The sequence below is a fragment of the Lycium barbarum genome, chromosome 3, assembly GCF_019175385.1.
Source record: "Lycium barbarum isolate Lr01 chromosome 3, ASM1917538v2, whole genome shotgun sequence".
NCBI lineage: Eukaryota > Viridiplantae > Streptophyta > Magnoliopsida > Solanales > Solanaceae > Lycium > Lycium barbarum.
The window spans coordinates 9,481,245-9,499,804 of record NC_083339.1 but is presented as its reverse complement, the minus strand read 5'-3'; the positions used below and the strand labels follow the sequence as shown (position 1 = coordinate 9,499,804).

General features: G+C 35.8%; 1 protein-coding gene across 7 annotated transcripts; it reads left to right on the top strand.

Moving 5' to 3' along the window:
• The first annotated feature begins 5,145 nt into the window (after window positions 1-5,145).
• On the top strand, window positions 5,146-18,491 carry LOC132630204 (serine/threonine-protein kinase AFC1-like). 7 transcript variants are annotated; one of them, XM_060345786.1, is made up of 13 exons: window positions 5,150-5,448; window positions 8,797-8,968; window positions 10,206-10,232; window positions 10,779-10,932; window positions 11,018-11,066; window positions 11,179-11,296; window positions 11,512-11,603; window positions 13,398-13,554; window positions 13,634-13,698; window positions 14,811-14,908; window positions 14,996-15,101; window positions 15,784-15,923; window positions 18,066-18,491. In XM_060345786.1, the coding sequence occupies exons 1-13, from the start codon at window positions 5,326-5,328 to the stop codon at window positions 18,115-18,117; spliced, it is 1,353 nt and encodes a 450-aa protein (XP_060201769.1). In that variant the 5' UTR covers window positions 5,150-5,325; the 3' UTR covers window positions 18,118-18,491. The 7 variants fall into 7 exon arrangements, with proteins under 7 accessions (XP_060201773.1, XP_060201769.1, XP_060201768.1 ...); XM_060345785.1 differs by having other exon boundaries at window positions 18,056-18,491; XM_060345783.1 differs by having other exon boundaries at window positions 18,050-18,491.
• The last annotated feature ends 69 nt before the right edge of the window (window positions 18,492-18,560 follow it).

The following is an 18,560-nucleotide window of genomic DNA, read 5'->3' as shown; positions in this document are numbered from 1 at the left end:
ACACCAAAAAAGTCACGATACATACCTCACTTGCAAAAAGTTTAACTAAAGGGCCATGTAATTACCAAAAAGATTTGGAAGTGTCTTGATGTAACACCCCGTATCTTAGAACAAAGGTTAGACTTATATCATTAGAGTTTAGCAGAGAATTTGAAAGTTTGTGCGTTTTGCGAAAATGGTCAATAGGCCTACTTCGAGCACCCATAACCCCTTGATTCATTGTGAATTTGAGAAAACTTTAAACATGCAAGTTGTATCCCTTTGGAATATCTTTCCAACGGTATCTTATGGAGCTCAAATAGAGTACTGTGCTAAGAGTTATGCCTGTTTTACTATCACTGGTTGGAGCAGAATTTTTGAATTTTGGGTTACGTTTTTAGCCTTTTCCTACTCGAATTGGGACTCCTTATTTTATTATTGTATGAAGTAAAAACGTCCCTAACACTATTCTAAACCCTAAGAGACTATTCGTTTTCTCTCTACCTCCATACCTAAAGAACCTATGCACTCCAATCCTTCAAGAACCGCAAGAAAATCATTCTTGCTATCAAGAAACCTTCAAGAGTTGGTTTGACAATCTTGTTTCTTGAGGTTTCCTCTAAGGTAAATCATTCAATCAAGAACCTCTGAATTATACAAGGTTACATAGTTTCTAAACACTAGAATAAATCCATCCACCCCGGTACCTATAAAATCAAGAGTTGTAAAGAGTTAGAGAAACCCTTAGTATTTTTCTGTTGACTTTCACTCCGACCAGCCATATTTAATTGGTATTTACCAATAATCTAACCGTTGGATCAAGCCCAAATTTTAACTGAGTGTTCATAACACATAAGTCTAAAATATGAACGGTGAAGATTGGATTTGGAAGTCCGGAGCAGTACTCTTTGAGCCACGAACAGTAGCTACGAAAATCAGTGAAAATCCTCTCAAGGTTTCCAAATTCAAAGCTTTTGGAATTCTTCTTCAATGATTCAGAATTTTCTTCAAGTTTTGGAACGATTAAGGTATGTAGAGTTACTATCTACATGTGGGAACATCATTGTTCTTCCCCATGCCTCATAATCCATAAATTATGATTCTTTACGAAAAACTAGGGTTTCTATACCATGCTCATGATAACCCTAGGTCCATGTCCATGTTTATATTATCTATGAATTGTTATAATTCCATCATTGAGTTCTTAATATGTCTTTATGATTATTAAGAATCTGTCTGTAATCTATGAAAAACCCATATATCTCATTCCATGGGTTCATGCATGCTAGTTTATGATATATTATGCTATTTCAAGAAAATACTATACATGTTTTACAAGTTCATGCAAGCAAGCTATAATTCATGATATCCATGTACAAGCAAGTTATATTCATGAAAACCATGGGCAGCAAGTGCCACTTATTTTACATGTTCATGTTTTTGGGAATTGCTTTAATTACCGAGGAGGGCTTCAGATAGCCTGAAACTACGTAGCCATCGTAGGATGAGGATCGCTCCACCCATGTCCCGGACGATCTCTCATAATGACTGGATCCTTTCATATTTTATTAAATCTCATGTTCCCTGGCAAGGACTGAGTGTTCTGCTGGCGGGACGCAAGCACCAGACCATGGATCGGTTACAAGTTATTGCTCTCCCTACTTATGATATTTTTACCATATTATATATAAATATATGTATTCATGTTCATGTCCAGGTTTTCAGTTTCAGTTCTTATCATGTTATTTCATGTCCCATGTTATTTCATTCAGTTGCTTTACGTACCAGTACATTCAATGTGCTGACGTCCCCTTTTATTGCCCGGGGGCGTGCATTTCACGATGCAGGTACTGATATACAGGACGACACATCTGCTCAGTAGGACAGCATTCGTATCAGCTTATTGGTGAGCCCCATCTCATTCGGGGTTTAGTCAACTTTTGTTTTATGATTAGTTATGCATCTAAGGTATGCTGGGGGTCTTGTCCCAGTAAGTATGTTTTCCAGTCAGAGTCATGATAGAGGTTTCATAGACTAGACAAGTCAGTTATGTTATGTCAGACATTCGGAGTCGTATAGCCATTTTGGCTCATTCATGTTATTTCTGCACTCATGTTTAAACAAGTATTTTTATTAAGTATTATGACTTACTACGTTTTATAAAGGCTCATCATGCATTCACGTTATATTCCGCTCATGTTATGCCTTATGATGATTCAGCAAGCCAGGTGGTTCGCTCGGTCACATGCAGTAAGGCACCGAGTGCCGTGTTTCGCCCAGGCCATGGTTCGGGGCGTGACACTTGATTTATTTGAAACATACTTTAGTATATCATGCAATAAATAGCAAGTACAAGGGCAAATTTGGAAGAGCTCTTCTTTTGATTAGATAGATGCTCAACTAAATAGTTTGAGATGCAACTAATAACTACAAAAATCATTGGATTGCCCCTTATTATATATAGTAATTTTCAGTATAGGGAAAATACATAACCCCCCCCCCCCCCCAAGGTATGCTCGGATTAATTATGACGCACCCAACCTTTGCGGGCGACCTATTACCCCCCTGGCCTTATTTTTTATGTATTTTTGTACCTTTTTTGGCTGATGTGGCAAAAAAATAAATAAATTAATAGCGAGTAAAAGCAGTAAAAATATTTTTTATATTTTTAAAAATTTATTTATATTTTATCCTCTCACCCATCCCCACCCTCCCTTTCTTTCACATTTCAATTGTTAAAGCTACAAATTGCAATTTATTTTTCTATTTCTTCTTCTTTCTCCTTTTTCTCTTTCTTCTTCTTTATCCTCAACCACCCCCACCGCCGCTGCCACACCGCCTCCACCGACGTCGCCATGATTGAACATAGCCCAGAAAGGAAGAAATTGCACAGTTTGTCCTTCAAATGGCAATTTTTTCAAATGGGTATCAATGGCAATTTCTTCAAATGGGCGGGGCAAGAGGAGCAGGTTGGGGAGGGGGCAGCAACAACAACAACAGAAAACACTGGATATGTTAGCCCAAAATAATTGGAGTAATTCGTTTCTACATCAATATTGTGATGCAAATCTACAGTGAGATTTCAGACCAATATGAAAATGGGTCTGACCCATTAAAACATAATGCCATTTCGGTGGAGGAGATATTTTGGTGTTTGATTTGCCTTCAAATGAATGTGTGTGTTAATGGAGGAAGAAAATGAGTTGAATGTGTGTGTGTGTTAATGGAGGAAAAAATGGGTTGAATGTGTGTTGTAAATGGAGGAAGAAAATGGGTTGAATGTGTGTTGTAAATGGAGGAAGAAAATGGGTTGAATGTGTATGTGTTAATGGAGGAAGAAAATGGGTTGCATGTGTGTGTGTGTGTGTTAATGGAGGAAGAAAATGGGTTGAATGTGTGTGTGTGTTAATGGAGGAAGAAAATGGGTTGAATGTGTGTTGTTAATAGAGGAAGAAAATGAGTTGAATGTGTGTGTGTGTTAATGGAGGAAGAAAACGGGTTGAATGTGTGTTGTTAATTTTGAAGAAAATGGGTTGAATATGTGTGTGTTAATGGAAGAAGAAAATGGGTGATGGATTTCTTGAAATGAAAAAGAAGAAGAAGGGTTTAGTGATGAAGAAGACAAAATTAATGGTTTAATGGTTAATTAGAGGTTAATTAGTGTAAATATAATTAATAAAATAAAAAATAAAAGAAAAATCAAATGAAAAAAAAGAAAGGAAAAGTGGTAGTGACGTGACACCAATGTGGCGGAGAGTGTGCAACTGGGCATCAATTTTTTTTTTTGCCGCGTCAGTCAAAAAGGGGTATAAAAATACAGAAAAAATAAGACCGGGGGGGGGGGGGGGTAATAGGTCGCCCGCAAAGGTTGGGTGCGTCATAATTAATCCGAGTATACGTTGAGGGGTTTTTTATGTATTTTCCCAACATTTAAAGACCATTACAAAAGCTTATCACTTTATCCTCCCCAGACCCCACATTATGGGATTTCACTGGGTATGTTGTGTTGTTGTTGTGTTGTACAAAAGCTCATCACTGACCGAACTTGGATAATATAGACCCATTCTCTTGCTCCTTAGCAAAGCGTACACAACTTTTTGTACACAGATTCGTATGGGCTCCACCGTATATGAATGTAAATGTATTTCAAAAGGCTACAATTTTCATGTTTTAAGTTTTCTCAAATAGCTTATATATTTTTCTGAATACTCACTTTAAGCGAGTCCTGGTGCAAACTTACTTGAAAACATGCACCGTAGAGTAACTTCCGACTTTACTTCGCCCAAAAACTCTTCTTATAACTTCTTATAGGTTTCAAAACACTTCCTTTACTTCCCATCTTGACTCCATTATATCCCCATCTTACGAGTCAACATTAGACCGAAGGCACGAAGTGTTACAGATGAGTAAGAAAGGTTAGAGAGAAAGGTTTAAGCAATATTAATAATACAATTTAACAAAATAACAACGAAAGAAAGCTAGTTGAAGGACCGGAAGCTGTACAAAATTCTAGATGAAGAACGTCGGTAAGAACATGCATGTTATTAGAGCAAAAAGAATTCAATTCAAATCAGTTAAATTATAATTATGTTTGTAATCGTCCCATATTTCACTCTTTCATCTAATAGAGTTTGAATTTTTTAGAAATATTCCACCCAACATAGAATATTACGCTATGTAGTCATATTTTCAGTTTATACAATATTATATAACATAATAGCTGGGGAAAACATTATACATAATATTTACCTTATATAAAAGTGCATAAAAGGTGTTTACACACAGATATGAACTAAATCCGGGCAACAAACTCAAAATACGAGCTAAAGCGAATAAATATTTTCTCCCAGAGTATAGTTTTCTCAAATAGAAATACCAATTAATTTTTTAAAATAAATACCCAAATATAACGCCCCATAAATTTTTGAGAAATTAACATTAATAGCCACCCACTAAAATAATAGCCATCAAATGTATATTTTTTGTATATTAATATATGATTACATAAAATATACTTTTTGACACAAAATAATACTGAATTTGGGCAGCGCATGAAATTATTTTTGATCGATTGACAAAATATTTAACTTGCCCTAAATTATTTAAAATCCTGATGGGTTTAAGCCCTTTATAATACATGCCGGACAAAGTCGGGTCAACTAAGCAAACCCGTAAGCCCAACTCTACCTCTAACTAAGGCTAATGATTAACTAACTAACCATGGTTACTTTTCTCTCTCATTTCATTTCAAAGATCTGTTACAATCCATAGGGTTTTCGAACCGTTAAATTTTCGAATAAAATTCATCAAATATTTTAATTATAATTTGTTTACTGGTGATTATATATGGAGACTCAACCATTAATGGAATTTTCTCAAAGGAGAAATATTGATAACAAGCGACCTCGAAAACGACCTCGTTTAACATGGGATGTGGGACCACCAATTATTCAACCTCCAATTCCTAAGGTATTTTATTTGAAAATTATTTACTTAAATATGTATTTTTTTTTAATTGTGTTTTGATTATGTGAAGTTTGTTTGTAATTTGTATCAACTAGGCCTCAATTTTGAACTAGTTATGAATTATTGCATTTTGAATTTTATTTATTGTGTTTTATATGTGAAGATTTGTGAAGTTTTTTTCTATCAACTAGGACTTAACTTTAGCTAAATGAATTGGTGCATTGTGAAGTTTGTTTATGTTGATAGCATTTTTGGTGCTTCCATTATTGATAAATTCTAATTTTGATCCTTGTAATATCTGACTAAGCGCATTTAACCTTCAATTAACAGAAATGTGCACTTTTGATGCTTTTGCTTGTGAATATTCACAAATTTACCATAGTTATTAGTCACTCCGCCACTTTTGAAGTTTGTTTATGTTAATAGCAGCATTTTTGGTGCCTCTATTATTGAAAAATTCTGATTTTGATCCTTGTAATATCTGACTAAGCGCATTTAACCTTCAATTAATAGAAAAATGCATTTTTGATCCGTTTGCTTGTGAATATTCACAAATTTACCATAGTTATTAGTCGCTTCGCCACTTTTGAAGTTTGTTTATGTCAAGAAAATTGCTAAAATATGTGAATTTGGAGTTCATTTGAAAAAGAATTGAAAATTAGTTAAAAATGTAGTATTAGTTTGTGCTGGTATTTTATTTATTGTGTTTTATTAGGTAAAGATTTGTGAAGTTTGTTTGTTTATTGATAAATTCTAATTTTGATCCTTGTAATATCTGACTAAGCACATTTAACCATCAATTAATAGAAATGTGCACGTTTGATCCCTTTGCTTGTGAATATTAACAAATTTATCATAATTATTAGTCGCTCTGCCACTTAATTGCCCAATTTATTATGTTAAGCTTGTACTGTTACTCCATATTTGAGGGTAATATAGTTCTAAAAGTGGTTCAACTACAACATACTTCTTACATAAAAGGACTAAAAACACACAGTTCGATTAAGTGAAGGTTAAATGTGCTTATCAAAATCAGAGTATATCTATAATTTAGAGAACAAAAATGCTATTAACCCATTGGTATAACATGTGAATTCAGAGTTCATTTGTTTTTAGTTGGAACTGAAATTTGTAATGTGAGAATCATAAGGTAGCTGGAGGGGTATTTGTGAAAGATGAGCTAGACATGAACGTTCATCAAGAATGTTGATAAAAGCCATGTTAGGCCTAGAAGCTTGAATTTGAAGTACCTTCTTTATGAGAAGATGTAGGTTGTTTAGTAAGGCAGTTCATTCTTGCCATTAAAAGGGTGCTAAAAATTATGGGTCTTGAGTAGCTTATTCCAAAAAAAGAATAAAAAAAATTACGGGACTTGAGGTAGTTTTTAGACTAGGATTGCGTCCAAAGTCAAACTTCTTAATGGGAATAAGGATCAGAACTCAATATGGAGTTTTATGGGAGAAAACAAGGTCGTTTTCGTAAAATGGTAGTGGGCATAAAGTTTATATTTTTTTGATGACATGGGAACCCGCAGCCGCTACCTTTGGGTGCGCACAGGGTAAACCCAGCAAAAGGAAATTTGCTTGAAAGGGTTATTTATTATGACAACATCCTCCATGGCTCGAACTTTGACTACAGTTTGGGCACTGATACCATTTTTAGTTGATTTTTGCGCTACTACTGGCTTTTTTACTTTATAGGTAAATAGAATTTTGTTGTATAGGATGAAGGTAACTATGCATTTCCAGATGTCTTATAGAGTGAGTGTCTAAAATTTGTTTTAGAAAACTGAACTAAAATTTGTTTTAGAAAACTGAGTCAAGAAAATTTGTTCAAAACGGAAAAATAAATGAATGAAACCCTTAAAAACCATGTTTAGGTGGAGCTATTGGTTAGTGGTTGGCTGCTTGTGTTCTTTTCGGGAACCTTAACTACTGTAGGATAATTTTGTTTCAAAGACCAAAAATTACTTGATCAGAAAAGAAAAAATTTGTTTCAAAGACCAAAAATCAAAAGTTATTTTCCAAAAGTTGTCTCTGAAAGTCTATGTATGTCTATATAGTTGCAGTAGAATAAATTTATGCTTTTGGAATCTTTACCATGTAAACTCCTATGTTTTGAGAAACTGATGTCACCTTGTCCTTGTCCTCTTCCCGTGTCTACATAAGGGACTGGAGTATTGTCACTTTTGACACAGATAAGGCTTGCAAATTAGATGGGCTTATAACTTATGGCTTATAAAGCATAAGCCATAAGTTAGGAATCCTAAGTTATGGCTTTTGGCTTATTTTTGTTATTTTGATTTAAAAACAAGTGCTTAAAAGCACTTTTTTATCACCCAAACATTAGAAAAGTGCTTAAAAGCTATTTTGGCTTAGAAGCACCAAAATCTCAGGAAATGATACAGTGGTGATACTAAATGTTCATTAGCTTTTAGTTATGCGTGAATATCTGTTTGAGAAAAAAATGCTTATGCATAGAATATGTTTGGTTTTTTCTTTTCCTTCTCGTTGGAAACTTGAATTAATCCTTAAAATTTCTGAAAGTCCAGAAAGACCTTACATGGTAATTGGAAATGAATGGTCTATTATGAGCTATTTTCATTTTGAACGCACTTGAGGCATTTAGAGGTAGCATGCATACTTGAATGTTAAACGTAGATGGAATGTTTGAGGCTATCAATGGAGCTTTGGCAAAATTGTTACCAAGCGTATAGAAGAATGTGTTGGAAAAATGGCTGGCCATCTACTGATAGAAGGAGACCTATAAGATGTGTTATATGGTGTTGCTTTCTGGAAATTAGCAGTATCTTTTATCCTATTGCCATCGCAAATTAACAATGTTAGAGATTTCCATGGCATGCGTTTTGGTCTGAAAAGTTTGGCACTTGTATCAACTAGCAATTTTTCTTGATGAGTCTCTTAAATTTCTTTTTTGATGAGTGTATCAGTTAGCAAATCTCAATATTCTGGAACAGGATGCAGTCATTATATTCCTATATCTTATCAAGCATTTGAGGTTTCATGTTCTTGTATCTCATCGAGCATTTAATAACATTACTCTCTTATCTGTCAAGGGTAAGTGCTGGGGAGATACCATTTGGAATGTCAATTCCGTGCCTTTCTGTTTGCCTGCTAAATATCATGCTCGTATCATTTCCTATCATCACACATAGGATAGGAGTAAGGTGTTCATATGCTATAGACATAGTGTTGCAAATCATGATGTAGTCCAAATCAGTCAATAAATATGCGGTATCATTTAATATGCTATAAGTGAAATCTCTGAATTATGTCTTTTGAGAAAAAGGCACTGGGAAGGAACGGAATATAATATTTTTTAAACATTTAGGTTCTTCCAACAATATACTATGGGCAAGAATTTGGAAATGGAGCAGGGCTGAATTATGCTTATTCTTCGATATATTACAAAGGGATCCCTCATAATGGATCCCCTCCTCGGAGACCGGATGATAAAGATGGCCACTATGTGTTTTCCATTGGGGAGAACTTAACTCCTCGCTGTAAGTTGCCTTTTTGTTCTCGTAAATTATTTTATTTCTATTGGTAACTCCACATTGCAAGTGTACCAGGATTTCTAATGTGTTACAGTCGGGCAAGTGATTCTGTCTTTCCATGTTGAAAAGGCCTTCTATTATTTATAAACAATAAAAAGGCCTTTCTATTTTTTTTAATTAGAAGTTGCACTTTCAGATTTTGACCATTCGTACCTAAGATCTACATCTTACTTTCCCTTCGATCAAATGAGTTAGGATCTTAGTATTCGGGCTTTGGTCTAGTGTCTAGTGGTAAGAGCGCGATTGTGATGTTTTGGTTAATAGCACATCACGGGTTCGAACCGTACCACAAATAAAAGCATGGTATTTAGGCGGGGAAGAGTTATAGAGGGGCGGCTCCATTATCCACCATGTTTTGAACCGTGTGCCACTGGCCTTCGATGATTTTGTGGTTATTAAAAAAGATTTAGAATCTTAGCATCTAAATTGTATTTTTTAACTTGATTCTAGCACTTGACAAATTGCACAAGCTAGCAGTATTTCAAGTAGTACTAATCATTCTAGATGTCCTTGTGTAAGTGTCTTAAGAGAATGGAGAGATGCTCTTATAAGTGAATGTGAGTTGTAATGCTGCAAACTATGATATGAGCTTGCAAAGTTGAATTAGGCTTGGCCAAGGATATAGGGTACCAAGTGGTTACTAGAATTTTTTTTGTACCAACTGGTTACTAGAATTTTTTCTTTTTACTGATAAAAGAAATCATCCCAATTTCTGTTCTGGCAGAGCGAGAATTCTTGGCTTTCTGTGGGGCTTAGTTTTGTTCCCTGGTGATTTTTATCGAATATGCTCTAGTCCAAAATGATGAAGTATTGAGGTCATCATTCTCTCCATTATTTGTATGATGTGGCTTATCCACAACTGAGATACTAAGTATACTTTAGGGCATAGTAACACAGTCCCTTGAAAATTAATTGACTATCCTCTTGAGGGTTATTATACCTGTGTTTTGGACATTTTGTTCAAGTACCATCATAACAATTCTTTTCTATCAGAGTAAATACAGGATGGCACAGTTTCTTTCCAATTATCACCTTAACCTAGATTTGGCAATCGGCTTAGTGAACTGACATCTAAAATTAGCGGGATGATCACATGCAACTGCACCAAAATGATTATCCTGTAAAGAGTTATGTTCGTAACATTTGCTTCTCTTTCCTAATCCACTCCTTGCTGTATTTGCAGATAGGATACTCAGCAAAATGGGGGAAGGTTAGTTATTCCCCTCTCTTTTTTCCTTTCCTGAATCTTGCCTCCTTTTCTTTCTATGTTTTGGGGAGGGGGTGGTTATTTTGTTTTATACATATATAATGTCGTTGTACTTTCTGTTATTGAAGCAATCTTAATTATGTTTGAATAAATCCTTTTCTTTTCCTGCTAGCCTGATTAAGATCATTTTGCCAAACTGCTTTTCTCTTGATATCTTGGCTAAATGGTCACATGTTTTTGTCGGTTTTTCCTGCTATTTTTCCATTTAGTGAGTTAAAATATGGTTAAAAAAAGAAATGGCCTGTGATCTTTGTTACTCAGTATTTTTATATTCAGTTTCACCGAGCATTGACAGATCATGACTACGTGTCCGCTTATCAAGGTTGGTACTTTTGGTAGTGTCTATTGACAGATTGCCCAAATGATACAGGAATATTAAATTACTTCTTGAGAAGCTTCTAAGTTCTAATAGTGCACTTCTTGCACTTCTCATGTGGAACATATTTTAGTTCATTTATTTAGCTGTATCTATTTGGTACCTAATTGCAGGGACTTTTGGACGAGTCCTTGAATGCCTCGACAACGAAACGAAGGAACTTGTGGCAATTAAAGTTGTTCGTTCAATACATAAATATCGAGAAGCAGCAATGATTGAGATAGACGTCCTACAGAAACTTGTCAGGCATGATCTTGGTGGCAAACGGTAGGAATTATTGTTTCCTTTTGTGTTCCTTTACTGACAGCCGAAATTGAAGTGATTCTAGTACCACTTCCTTTTATTCTTGCAGTTGTGTGCAAATAAGGAATTGGTTTGACTATCGTAATCATATATGTATTGTAAGTAATTATTAGTGCTTATGAGTTGATTGGATTTGGAGGGGCAGCTAAGCTCCTTCTTGTATGATAATTCTGGGTGTAAAAACTTGAGGATGGATTTAATTGGTCTTAGCAGGTTTTTGAGAAGCTTGGTCCAAGCTTATACGATTTTCTTCGCAAAAACAGCTATCGTTCATTTCCCATTGATCTTGTACGGGAGTTTGGAAGACAACTTTTGGAGTCTGTAGCATGTGTGTGAACTAATCTTTACCATACTTTTCTGTTAATTTTCAGAAGCTTTATGAGGCTCAGATCGTGTTACCATTTTAAGTTGGATTTTATGTTGCACATATGATTACTTTCGGAGCAAGGGAGCATCTCTACTTATATGCTTGCGAATATTTATTCTAGGAATATTGATGTCCATAAACTCTAGCAGTTTGCTCATTCCTTTTTCTTCTTGCAGTTATGCATGATATGCGACTGATTCACACTGATCTGAAGCCAGAAAATATTCTCCTTGTTTCATCAGAGTATGTCAAAGTTCCAGATTACAAGGTAATCCATCATATACTATGTCTTATTTAAATTGCTTTTCAATAGCATTGTGATTATGAGAATCAACTCAATATTTGTGTAATCAGGTTTGCTAAAGAACAACCTGTGGATTAGCATTTTGGCCTTTCTATAAATGTAGACAATGCAAACTGAAGTTTTCTGGGCATTTTCTTCTAATTCTTTGGCTTTATTAGTCTCTCTCTCTCAATAATTGGCACATGTAGGGGATAGGGAGAGAGATGTCTTGGTAGTGTTTAGTCTATCTGCATTGTGCCTATGGTTTCTCTCCTGGACCATGTAAAAGCTAATGCTTACTCTTTCAAAATAGGATGGTTATTTTCCAAATTTTAGCAATGGATTTTCTTCATTTCAAGTTACTTTTCTGGCTCCTCTTTTTTTTTTTTTTTTTTTTAATATATATTAAAGTAACAGATTTTATATATCATCAGCAGCTGTGCTACTTTTCTGACTCCTTTTGTTGTCAGTAAATAGAGCCATTTCTTGTAATACAAAATTTTGCCTTAAATAACTCCAGCTCTTGTAAAAAGATACTGAATCTTATAGTCTTGTTTTTGGTGTGACAAATTTTTCACTTTTCTCTTTGAAGGTCTAACTGTAATCTAGTCTGCTACAATGATAATCTATTGAAGCTTTTACTCAGCCTAGTTAAACTAAGTCATCCATTTAGAATGAGGGAATAAGAACAAAGGATTAAAATAATCAAAGTGTCTCTGACTTCACTGTGCTCTTCAGCGTTTAAACAGATTAAACAGCACTACCTTCTTGCCTAATGTCATGACAGGAATACATGATACATATTTTATGCACCCGCTTGATCGGTTCAGATTGTAAAAGTAATAAAGCGTACGATTAACTATGAGGTAGGGAGGTAAATGGACATCTTTAACCTAGTATTCCATCCAATTTCCTCTTTTTTTTTTTTTACTATGAGCACCTGCATTGATGTAAGAGTCTGCGGTTTATAATGGAGAGTCAAATGTGGTGTATAGAAGTGCTGCCATTTAGCCTTTTTTGGGACAGTGAAAAGTATTAAAGAACAGGGAGAAAATGTTGATCTTTTAAGATAGTGTTATTCTACCCGCAAGGGTGGCTCAGTTGGTTGAGCATGGGGCTTTCATAATGAAGGTCTCAAGTTCGAAACCCCTGCCTACAACAGCAGGGGATTTGCCTTCTGATTCGAGCTCGTCGCACGGGGCTTGCCTAGTGCGGATTATCTCTCCTATGTGGTTTGCGAGCTATTGCACAGGAGTTGGGTTTACCCTGTGCGCACCCAAAGGGTAGCGGCTGCGGGTTCCCATGTCATCAAAAAAAAAAAAAAAAAAAAAGAAAGAAAGAAAGAAGAAGAAGAAGATAGTGTTATTCTTTGGAATAACCCAAAAAGAAAGTAGAATACTTTATTGAAGTAACATTTTCTCTGCTTTGTCAGTTTTTCTTGTTTTAGCTCTGAAACAGGAGATCGAGCAAGTTTGTTTTTGTTCTTCTATCCTTCTGCTCAATTTTTTCATACGAACTGCCTTTGTATGTATTGTAAACTTACCAATGGTTCCATCTACTTGGTTGGTTAGGAAGTAGAAACCAGGATCTAGCTCAGAGATTGTATAACATTAGCGTGTTATCATTATTACCTTCTTTTTCGGGAAAAAAAATAGCATGTCCTTTGTTTCTGAAATGGCATATCGCCCAGGTCGTGATTGTTTTTTGATTTCTCCGCTTTCTGCAACATGAAAAGTGTTTACCACTGATGTCATTTTCCCCTTCTTGCCTGCTATGAAGTTCCTGCTGCGACCTGCAAAAGATGGTTCCTACTTCAAGAATGTACCCAAGTCAAGTGCTATTAAGCTCATTGACTTCGGCAGTACTACATTTGAACATCAGGATCATACTTATGTGGTGTCTACACGCCATTACCGTGCTCCAGAGGTTATTTTAGGTAGCTTCTATCTCTTTCAGATTTGCATCTTTAAGTTGCATCTTGTCAGTCTTTTAGTTTGTCTTATGCTGTTTTATAGGTCTTGGATGGAACTATCCCTGTGATATGTGGAGTGTAGGTTGCATACTTGTTGAGCTTTGCTCTGTAAGTGAGAGTTAATTATGTGTATGATTTTACATCCTTGTTTGTTAGTTATCTTGTTTGTTATAGTTTTCTTGTTCTCTTTTTTCTTTTTGCTCCTAAGTAGAGCATCTATGTTATTGAAAAGCTGGGATATTTATCATGATCTTCTTCACCTACTACTACCAAACTTAGTTACGTGAAGGTTGAGGCTAGTACTATTATGCCCTCTGATCTGTCCTAATCGTCTTAAATGGCAAGACAATACACGACCATAGCTCCTAATGCTATTTTGTCCATAATACACCTAAAACCCCAAGACCGAGGGTTATGAAGTGATTATTTAGCATTAACGAGTACCCAATGAGGTATGACTGGAGAAAATTGTTATGACACAGTTTTACAGTGATTTCTGTGAACTACCCCAGACCTCTTGAATACAGTGGATATACTCAACGAAAATCCATGGTCAAATCATCCTTTCGACCTGTAACCCCTGAATGTGTGCTCCATGATAATCAATAGGCTTATCTTTTTTTGTTTGAGAAGGCTGTCATGATCCAGTGATGCACAGGTGCTTTCCGAAAAAGGTTCGGACCATTCGGTTAGACATTGAAAAAATGTTCATCATTTGTTACATGGTTTCTGCATTTAATTGGATTAGTTAACTTCCTTTTCCTATTAATATTTTAGAAGATTTTGGGTCCAACTGCAGGAATATAATGAGCATCCCTTGTTCTTTCTCAAAACAAATATAATGAGCATTGTTCGAAAATGTGGTAAATTATTTGAAAAAGACTGGGTGTGACGACAATAATGCTTGACACGAACTCTTGTTTCTCTTTCTAAAGGAAGGATTCTCATTTTGCATGCCAGCGGAGGAGTTAAATCCTTCTTCTTGGAATCGCTTTATTCCTGTGATCTCGGGTCTAATTTAGGTCTAGGTATCTTTTCCTTTGCCAAACATTCTTGCCATGGAGTCCACACTTCTGTTTGTTGCACTGTAAGCTATTTATATTTATTTGTGGTTTTGCTTTCAAAAGTTGCACTTTACCCGGGCTCTGATATGATTGCTTTGTGACATTTGATTTTCTGACTTTCACTTATGAGCCCTCAAAACCTCAATGCATATATAGGGTGAGGCTCTTTTCCAAACACATGAGAACTTGGAGCATCTTGCGATGATGGAAAAGGTGCTAGGGCCTCTTCCTCAGCACATGGCTGTGAGAGCTGAGTAAGATTTTTGTTGCTTTTGGTTTTATTGGTTGTTTATGTTATTTCATCAAATAGAACAAATTTTATTTGCCTCAGTTTTTTGTAGCCGCCGTGCTGAGAAATATTTTAGAAGGGGTGCAAGGTTGGATTGGCCAGAACGCGCAACTTCAAGTGAAAGTATGAGGGCTGTCTGGAAATTGCCTCGTCTCCCGGTAATTCCTGAGTCTAAGCTATAGCCAGTGGTGCAAATCTTTCTGTTTTTAATCCTGTGAGAATTTTCATAAGGCCTTGTTGCGATAAACTTCTCAACGAGCACAAGTGCAGATGTGTGAATTTTGCTTTTAGTATGTAGGATATATCTCACTCATTTATCTTTTTTTTCTTTTGTTTTTGGTTTTCCCTAGCTTTTAGCAACTGCATTGACAAATATATATATATGTTCATACCTTTGAGTTGGTAGTTTGAAAAGATATAGTATGAATGCTGTGAATAATACCTTTTCATGTTTTCTGGTGTTCTTTTTTTCACGCTCGGCCTTTTGTATGATCGTTTGATTAGGTTTCTCCTGTTCTACAAGGGAAATGTTGAATTTGGGTAATATGAGTGATATCTTGATACGAGAAGCTTCCCAACTCCCTGTACATTTTTGAATAGTTTTGACTAAAAGAAATGCATGATTGGATATTGTAATTTGTTAGCGTACTGATCCATTAGTTTATATCGTGGAGAATTGGTTGGTTCATTCATTAATTTCTGAGTATGTAGCCAAATTTGCCAAACGGATAATTGATCTATGAGTGCTTTGGAGCTTTAATATTCTGTTTTTTCTTTAAACCCCTTTCCATTAATTGAATTGTTTTTATTAGTTGTTATATTATCTCTATCATATTTCAGAACCTGATAATGCAACACGTGGATCGCTCTGCTGGAGATCTCATTGATCTTTTGCAAGGGATGCTTTGTTATGACCCAACAGAACGGCTGAAAGCTACAGAAGCATTACGTCACCCCTTCTTCAGTAGAGATCTGAGAAGGTGTGGTTATTCAATGTAATTGACAACCTTTTATTTTCATCTGTGTTTCAGTTAAAATGATATGTGAATGGGCCCTTATAATGAAATATCCTCCTCCTCCTAACCACCCCCTCCCCCCCCCAACCAAAAAAAAAAAGGGAAGATAATGAAATAAAAAGCAAATACTACGGAAGAAGATAGAAGATCAAGTAAGGAATTCGCGTGTCATATTTCCAGTATGCCTGTCCTTGTGTTGTGTTACTTCTCGTCAGCTTTTATTTTAATGGCGTGATAATATGAAATTAATGTTGGTGGATTATTTAGACAAGTGTTGAAATATTGCTTAATACTCGTGAGTGGTGAGTAGGTGGGCTGAGTGCTGTTATGAATTTAGTAGATGTTGGATTACGGAAGTGATTGAAAATGGTCAAGAAGGTGCCGTTTTACTTTCCCGATCTAGATAGTACTCTCTCTTGTTAAATTTCGGTGAGTAGTTGGACCAGCAGTGCAGAAATTCTGTAGATGTTGGATCTTAAAGTGATTGAAGTGTAAAGTAAGGTGGAGTTTTTTACTTCCTGGAGTTACGTAATTCATTGGGAATGCTAAATTTTGCATTTCTTTTGGCAGTTTTAAATAAGTTCACATTAACGAAATTAATACACTTGGAATAACCATGTGTTTATCTGTCAGCTTACAGCTTGTTCAGTTGCTTTCTTCCTTTAGTTTCATTAATCTCTTATTTTGTTATCCCTTTCCTTGAGTTTTTAAAATGAAACACACTAATTCCTTATAAATATTTGTTTCTTTAAAAAGGAAACAACTACCCCTTACCACATTACCTTTATATCGTCTTCTACAGCTTGGGAATCTTCGTGTTTTTCTTTTTTGTTTTTTGAGCACAATGGTTTGGGAATCTTGTTTTTGGAGGATGGTGGTGTAGCGGTTGATAGTGACTGATCCAGGATTTGCACATCTTGTTTTCTACTGATGGTTGGAGCTACCAAAAACTATATAAAGGAATGTAGCTTGTGAGTTGTGAGACTCGTTGCAACATCTAACATGTGGTTAACCTCTGGTCTCAAGGATTTTACTATCAAACCACATATTTACGTAATGCTATGGGTTCGTATCCGGTTCTTTTACTTACTTTTAGTTTAATATTTTCATATTTCTGGCTGAACACCACTGTCTTGGGCCGAACCCAGAGCTACATAGCAGGGTCTGCCAGTGCTCATTGACATTAAGTTTCCTGGATATAAATGTTATCCCCTATGCAATGCATCTGGAGGCAGTTTGAATGGTTGATTAGTGCTCTTTGATTGTTGTAACTGAGCAAAATCTTGAGCAAAATCTTTTCTAAGGACAACACTTAGATAAAACTTTAGATAATGTTCTTTGTAAAAGCCTAAACATTGGCCTCCGTAACAGCAAGCACCATCTTGTTGATTCCTCTCTGGTGCGTGTATACAGTCTGTACAGTATGTATAAAATAGCCGTTAAGTGTTGGAGTGATGACAAGGCTCAAATTGTAGCAGAGACATTGCCGGTTGAACTTTCCATTTTCTCAAGTTTTTGTGATGGTTCACTGCAATATCTAACCTAATATGCTCTCATTGCATCCTTTTTGAGCTGTAATTGCTGGCAAGAGTAATGTAGTATACCTAATGGAATCTATATTGCTCCGACTCTTCATAAATGCTACCACACTCGTGTCGGATCCTTCAAAACTGCACTACTCTTGGAGGACTCTCGACACGCACCCAGCGGCATTTTTGAATGGTCCAAGCAACATAGATTGGAGTATTATAAGCTGCCTTTTGGTGATCTATCATAATAATCCCAATTCCCATCTTTGTTAATGCCAAAGAGATTTAGTAGTTGGCCTCCTTTAGCAAAAGTGTGTGTCACTTTCAACTTTTGAGTTACCAACCTTTCATTCCCTACTAAATTTTCCATGTGTTTTTCTTTCTTTTATATTGCTGTCACAAATTGACAAGGCAAAAGCTGTGGGAACGAGATCTTGCTCTCTTTAGAGTTCTTTTGTATTTGTACTGGTTTGAAACTCTAGATACATAATGCATGTGATTTTACTTTATCTGGGGTTGAGTAAATGTGTCTTACTCGAGCATTACTCAACCGGACATCAGTTATAGTCGGTTTCAGGTGCACTACAAACAGAAGTCTGGTATTTCAGTGGAGAAAGGGGTGCAAGTGAACAGATAGCAGCTTGGAGAACCGCTATTTAGGACAACTGAAAACTACCAAGTGTTTAATGTATAGCTGTGTTTGAGTTAATGTGTCTTTGGCCTTCCTATTAAATCGTGCTATTTCAAAGCCGGCCTTCGAAACCTCCTTGAGTGGAGGTGAATCTAATTTTTATTGATTAATTAGATTTTGCCACGAAATCAATTGTCTCTACCCATAGGTTGCATTGCTCTCCGTCGGTACTTTAACAAAGCACAATTGCTATGCAATGGAGGAGGAATGACGTTTGTCAAAATTGGCGAAAAGTAAATATTACCATATTGAAAATTGGCTACTTGGTGAAATCCCGCTAAGAAAGGTAGAGGGAAGGTCTCGTTATCCACCGGGTTTATCGCGTCACTGTTTCTTGGTTTTCCTTTTTTGAAAACTAGATGTTTTTTTTTCACTGTTTGG

Excerpts from the sequence above, each read along its gene's own strand:
- LOC132630204 (XM_060345783.1), top strand. The coding sequence starts at position 5,326 with ATGGAGACTCAACCATTAATGGAATTTTCTCAAAGGAGAAATATTGAT. Across the intron at positions 10,233-10,778 it reads ACTCAGCAAAATGGGGGAAG|GGACTTTTGGACGAGTCCTT; the intron begins GTTAGTTATTCC and ends ACCTAATTGCAG. Across the intron at positions 10,933-11,017 it reads CATGATCTTGGTGGCAAACG|TTGTGTGCAAATAAGGAATT; the intron begins GTAGGAATTATT and ends TTATTCTTGCAG.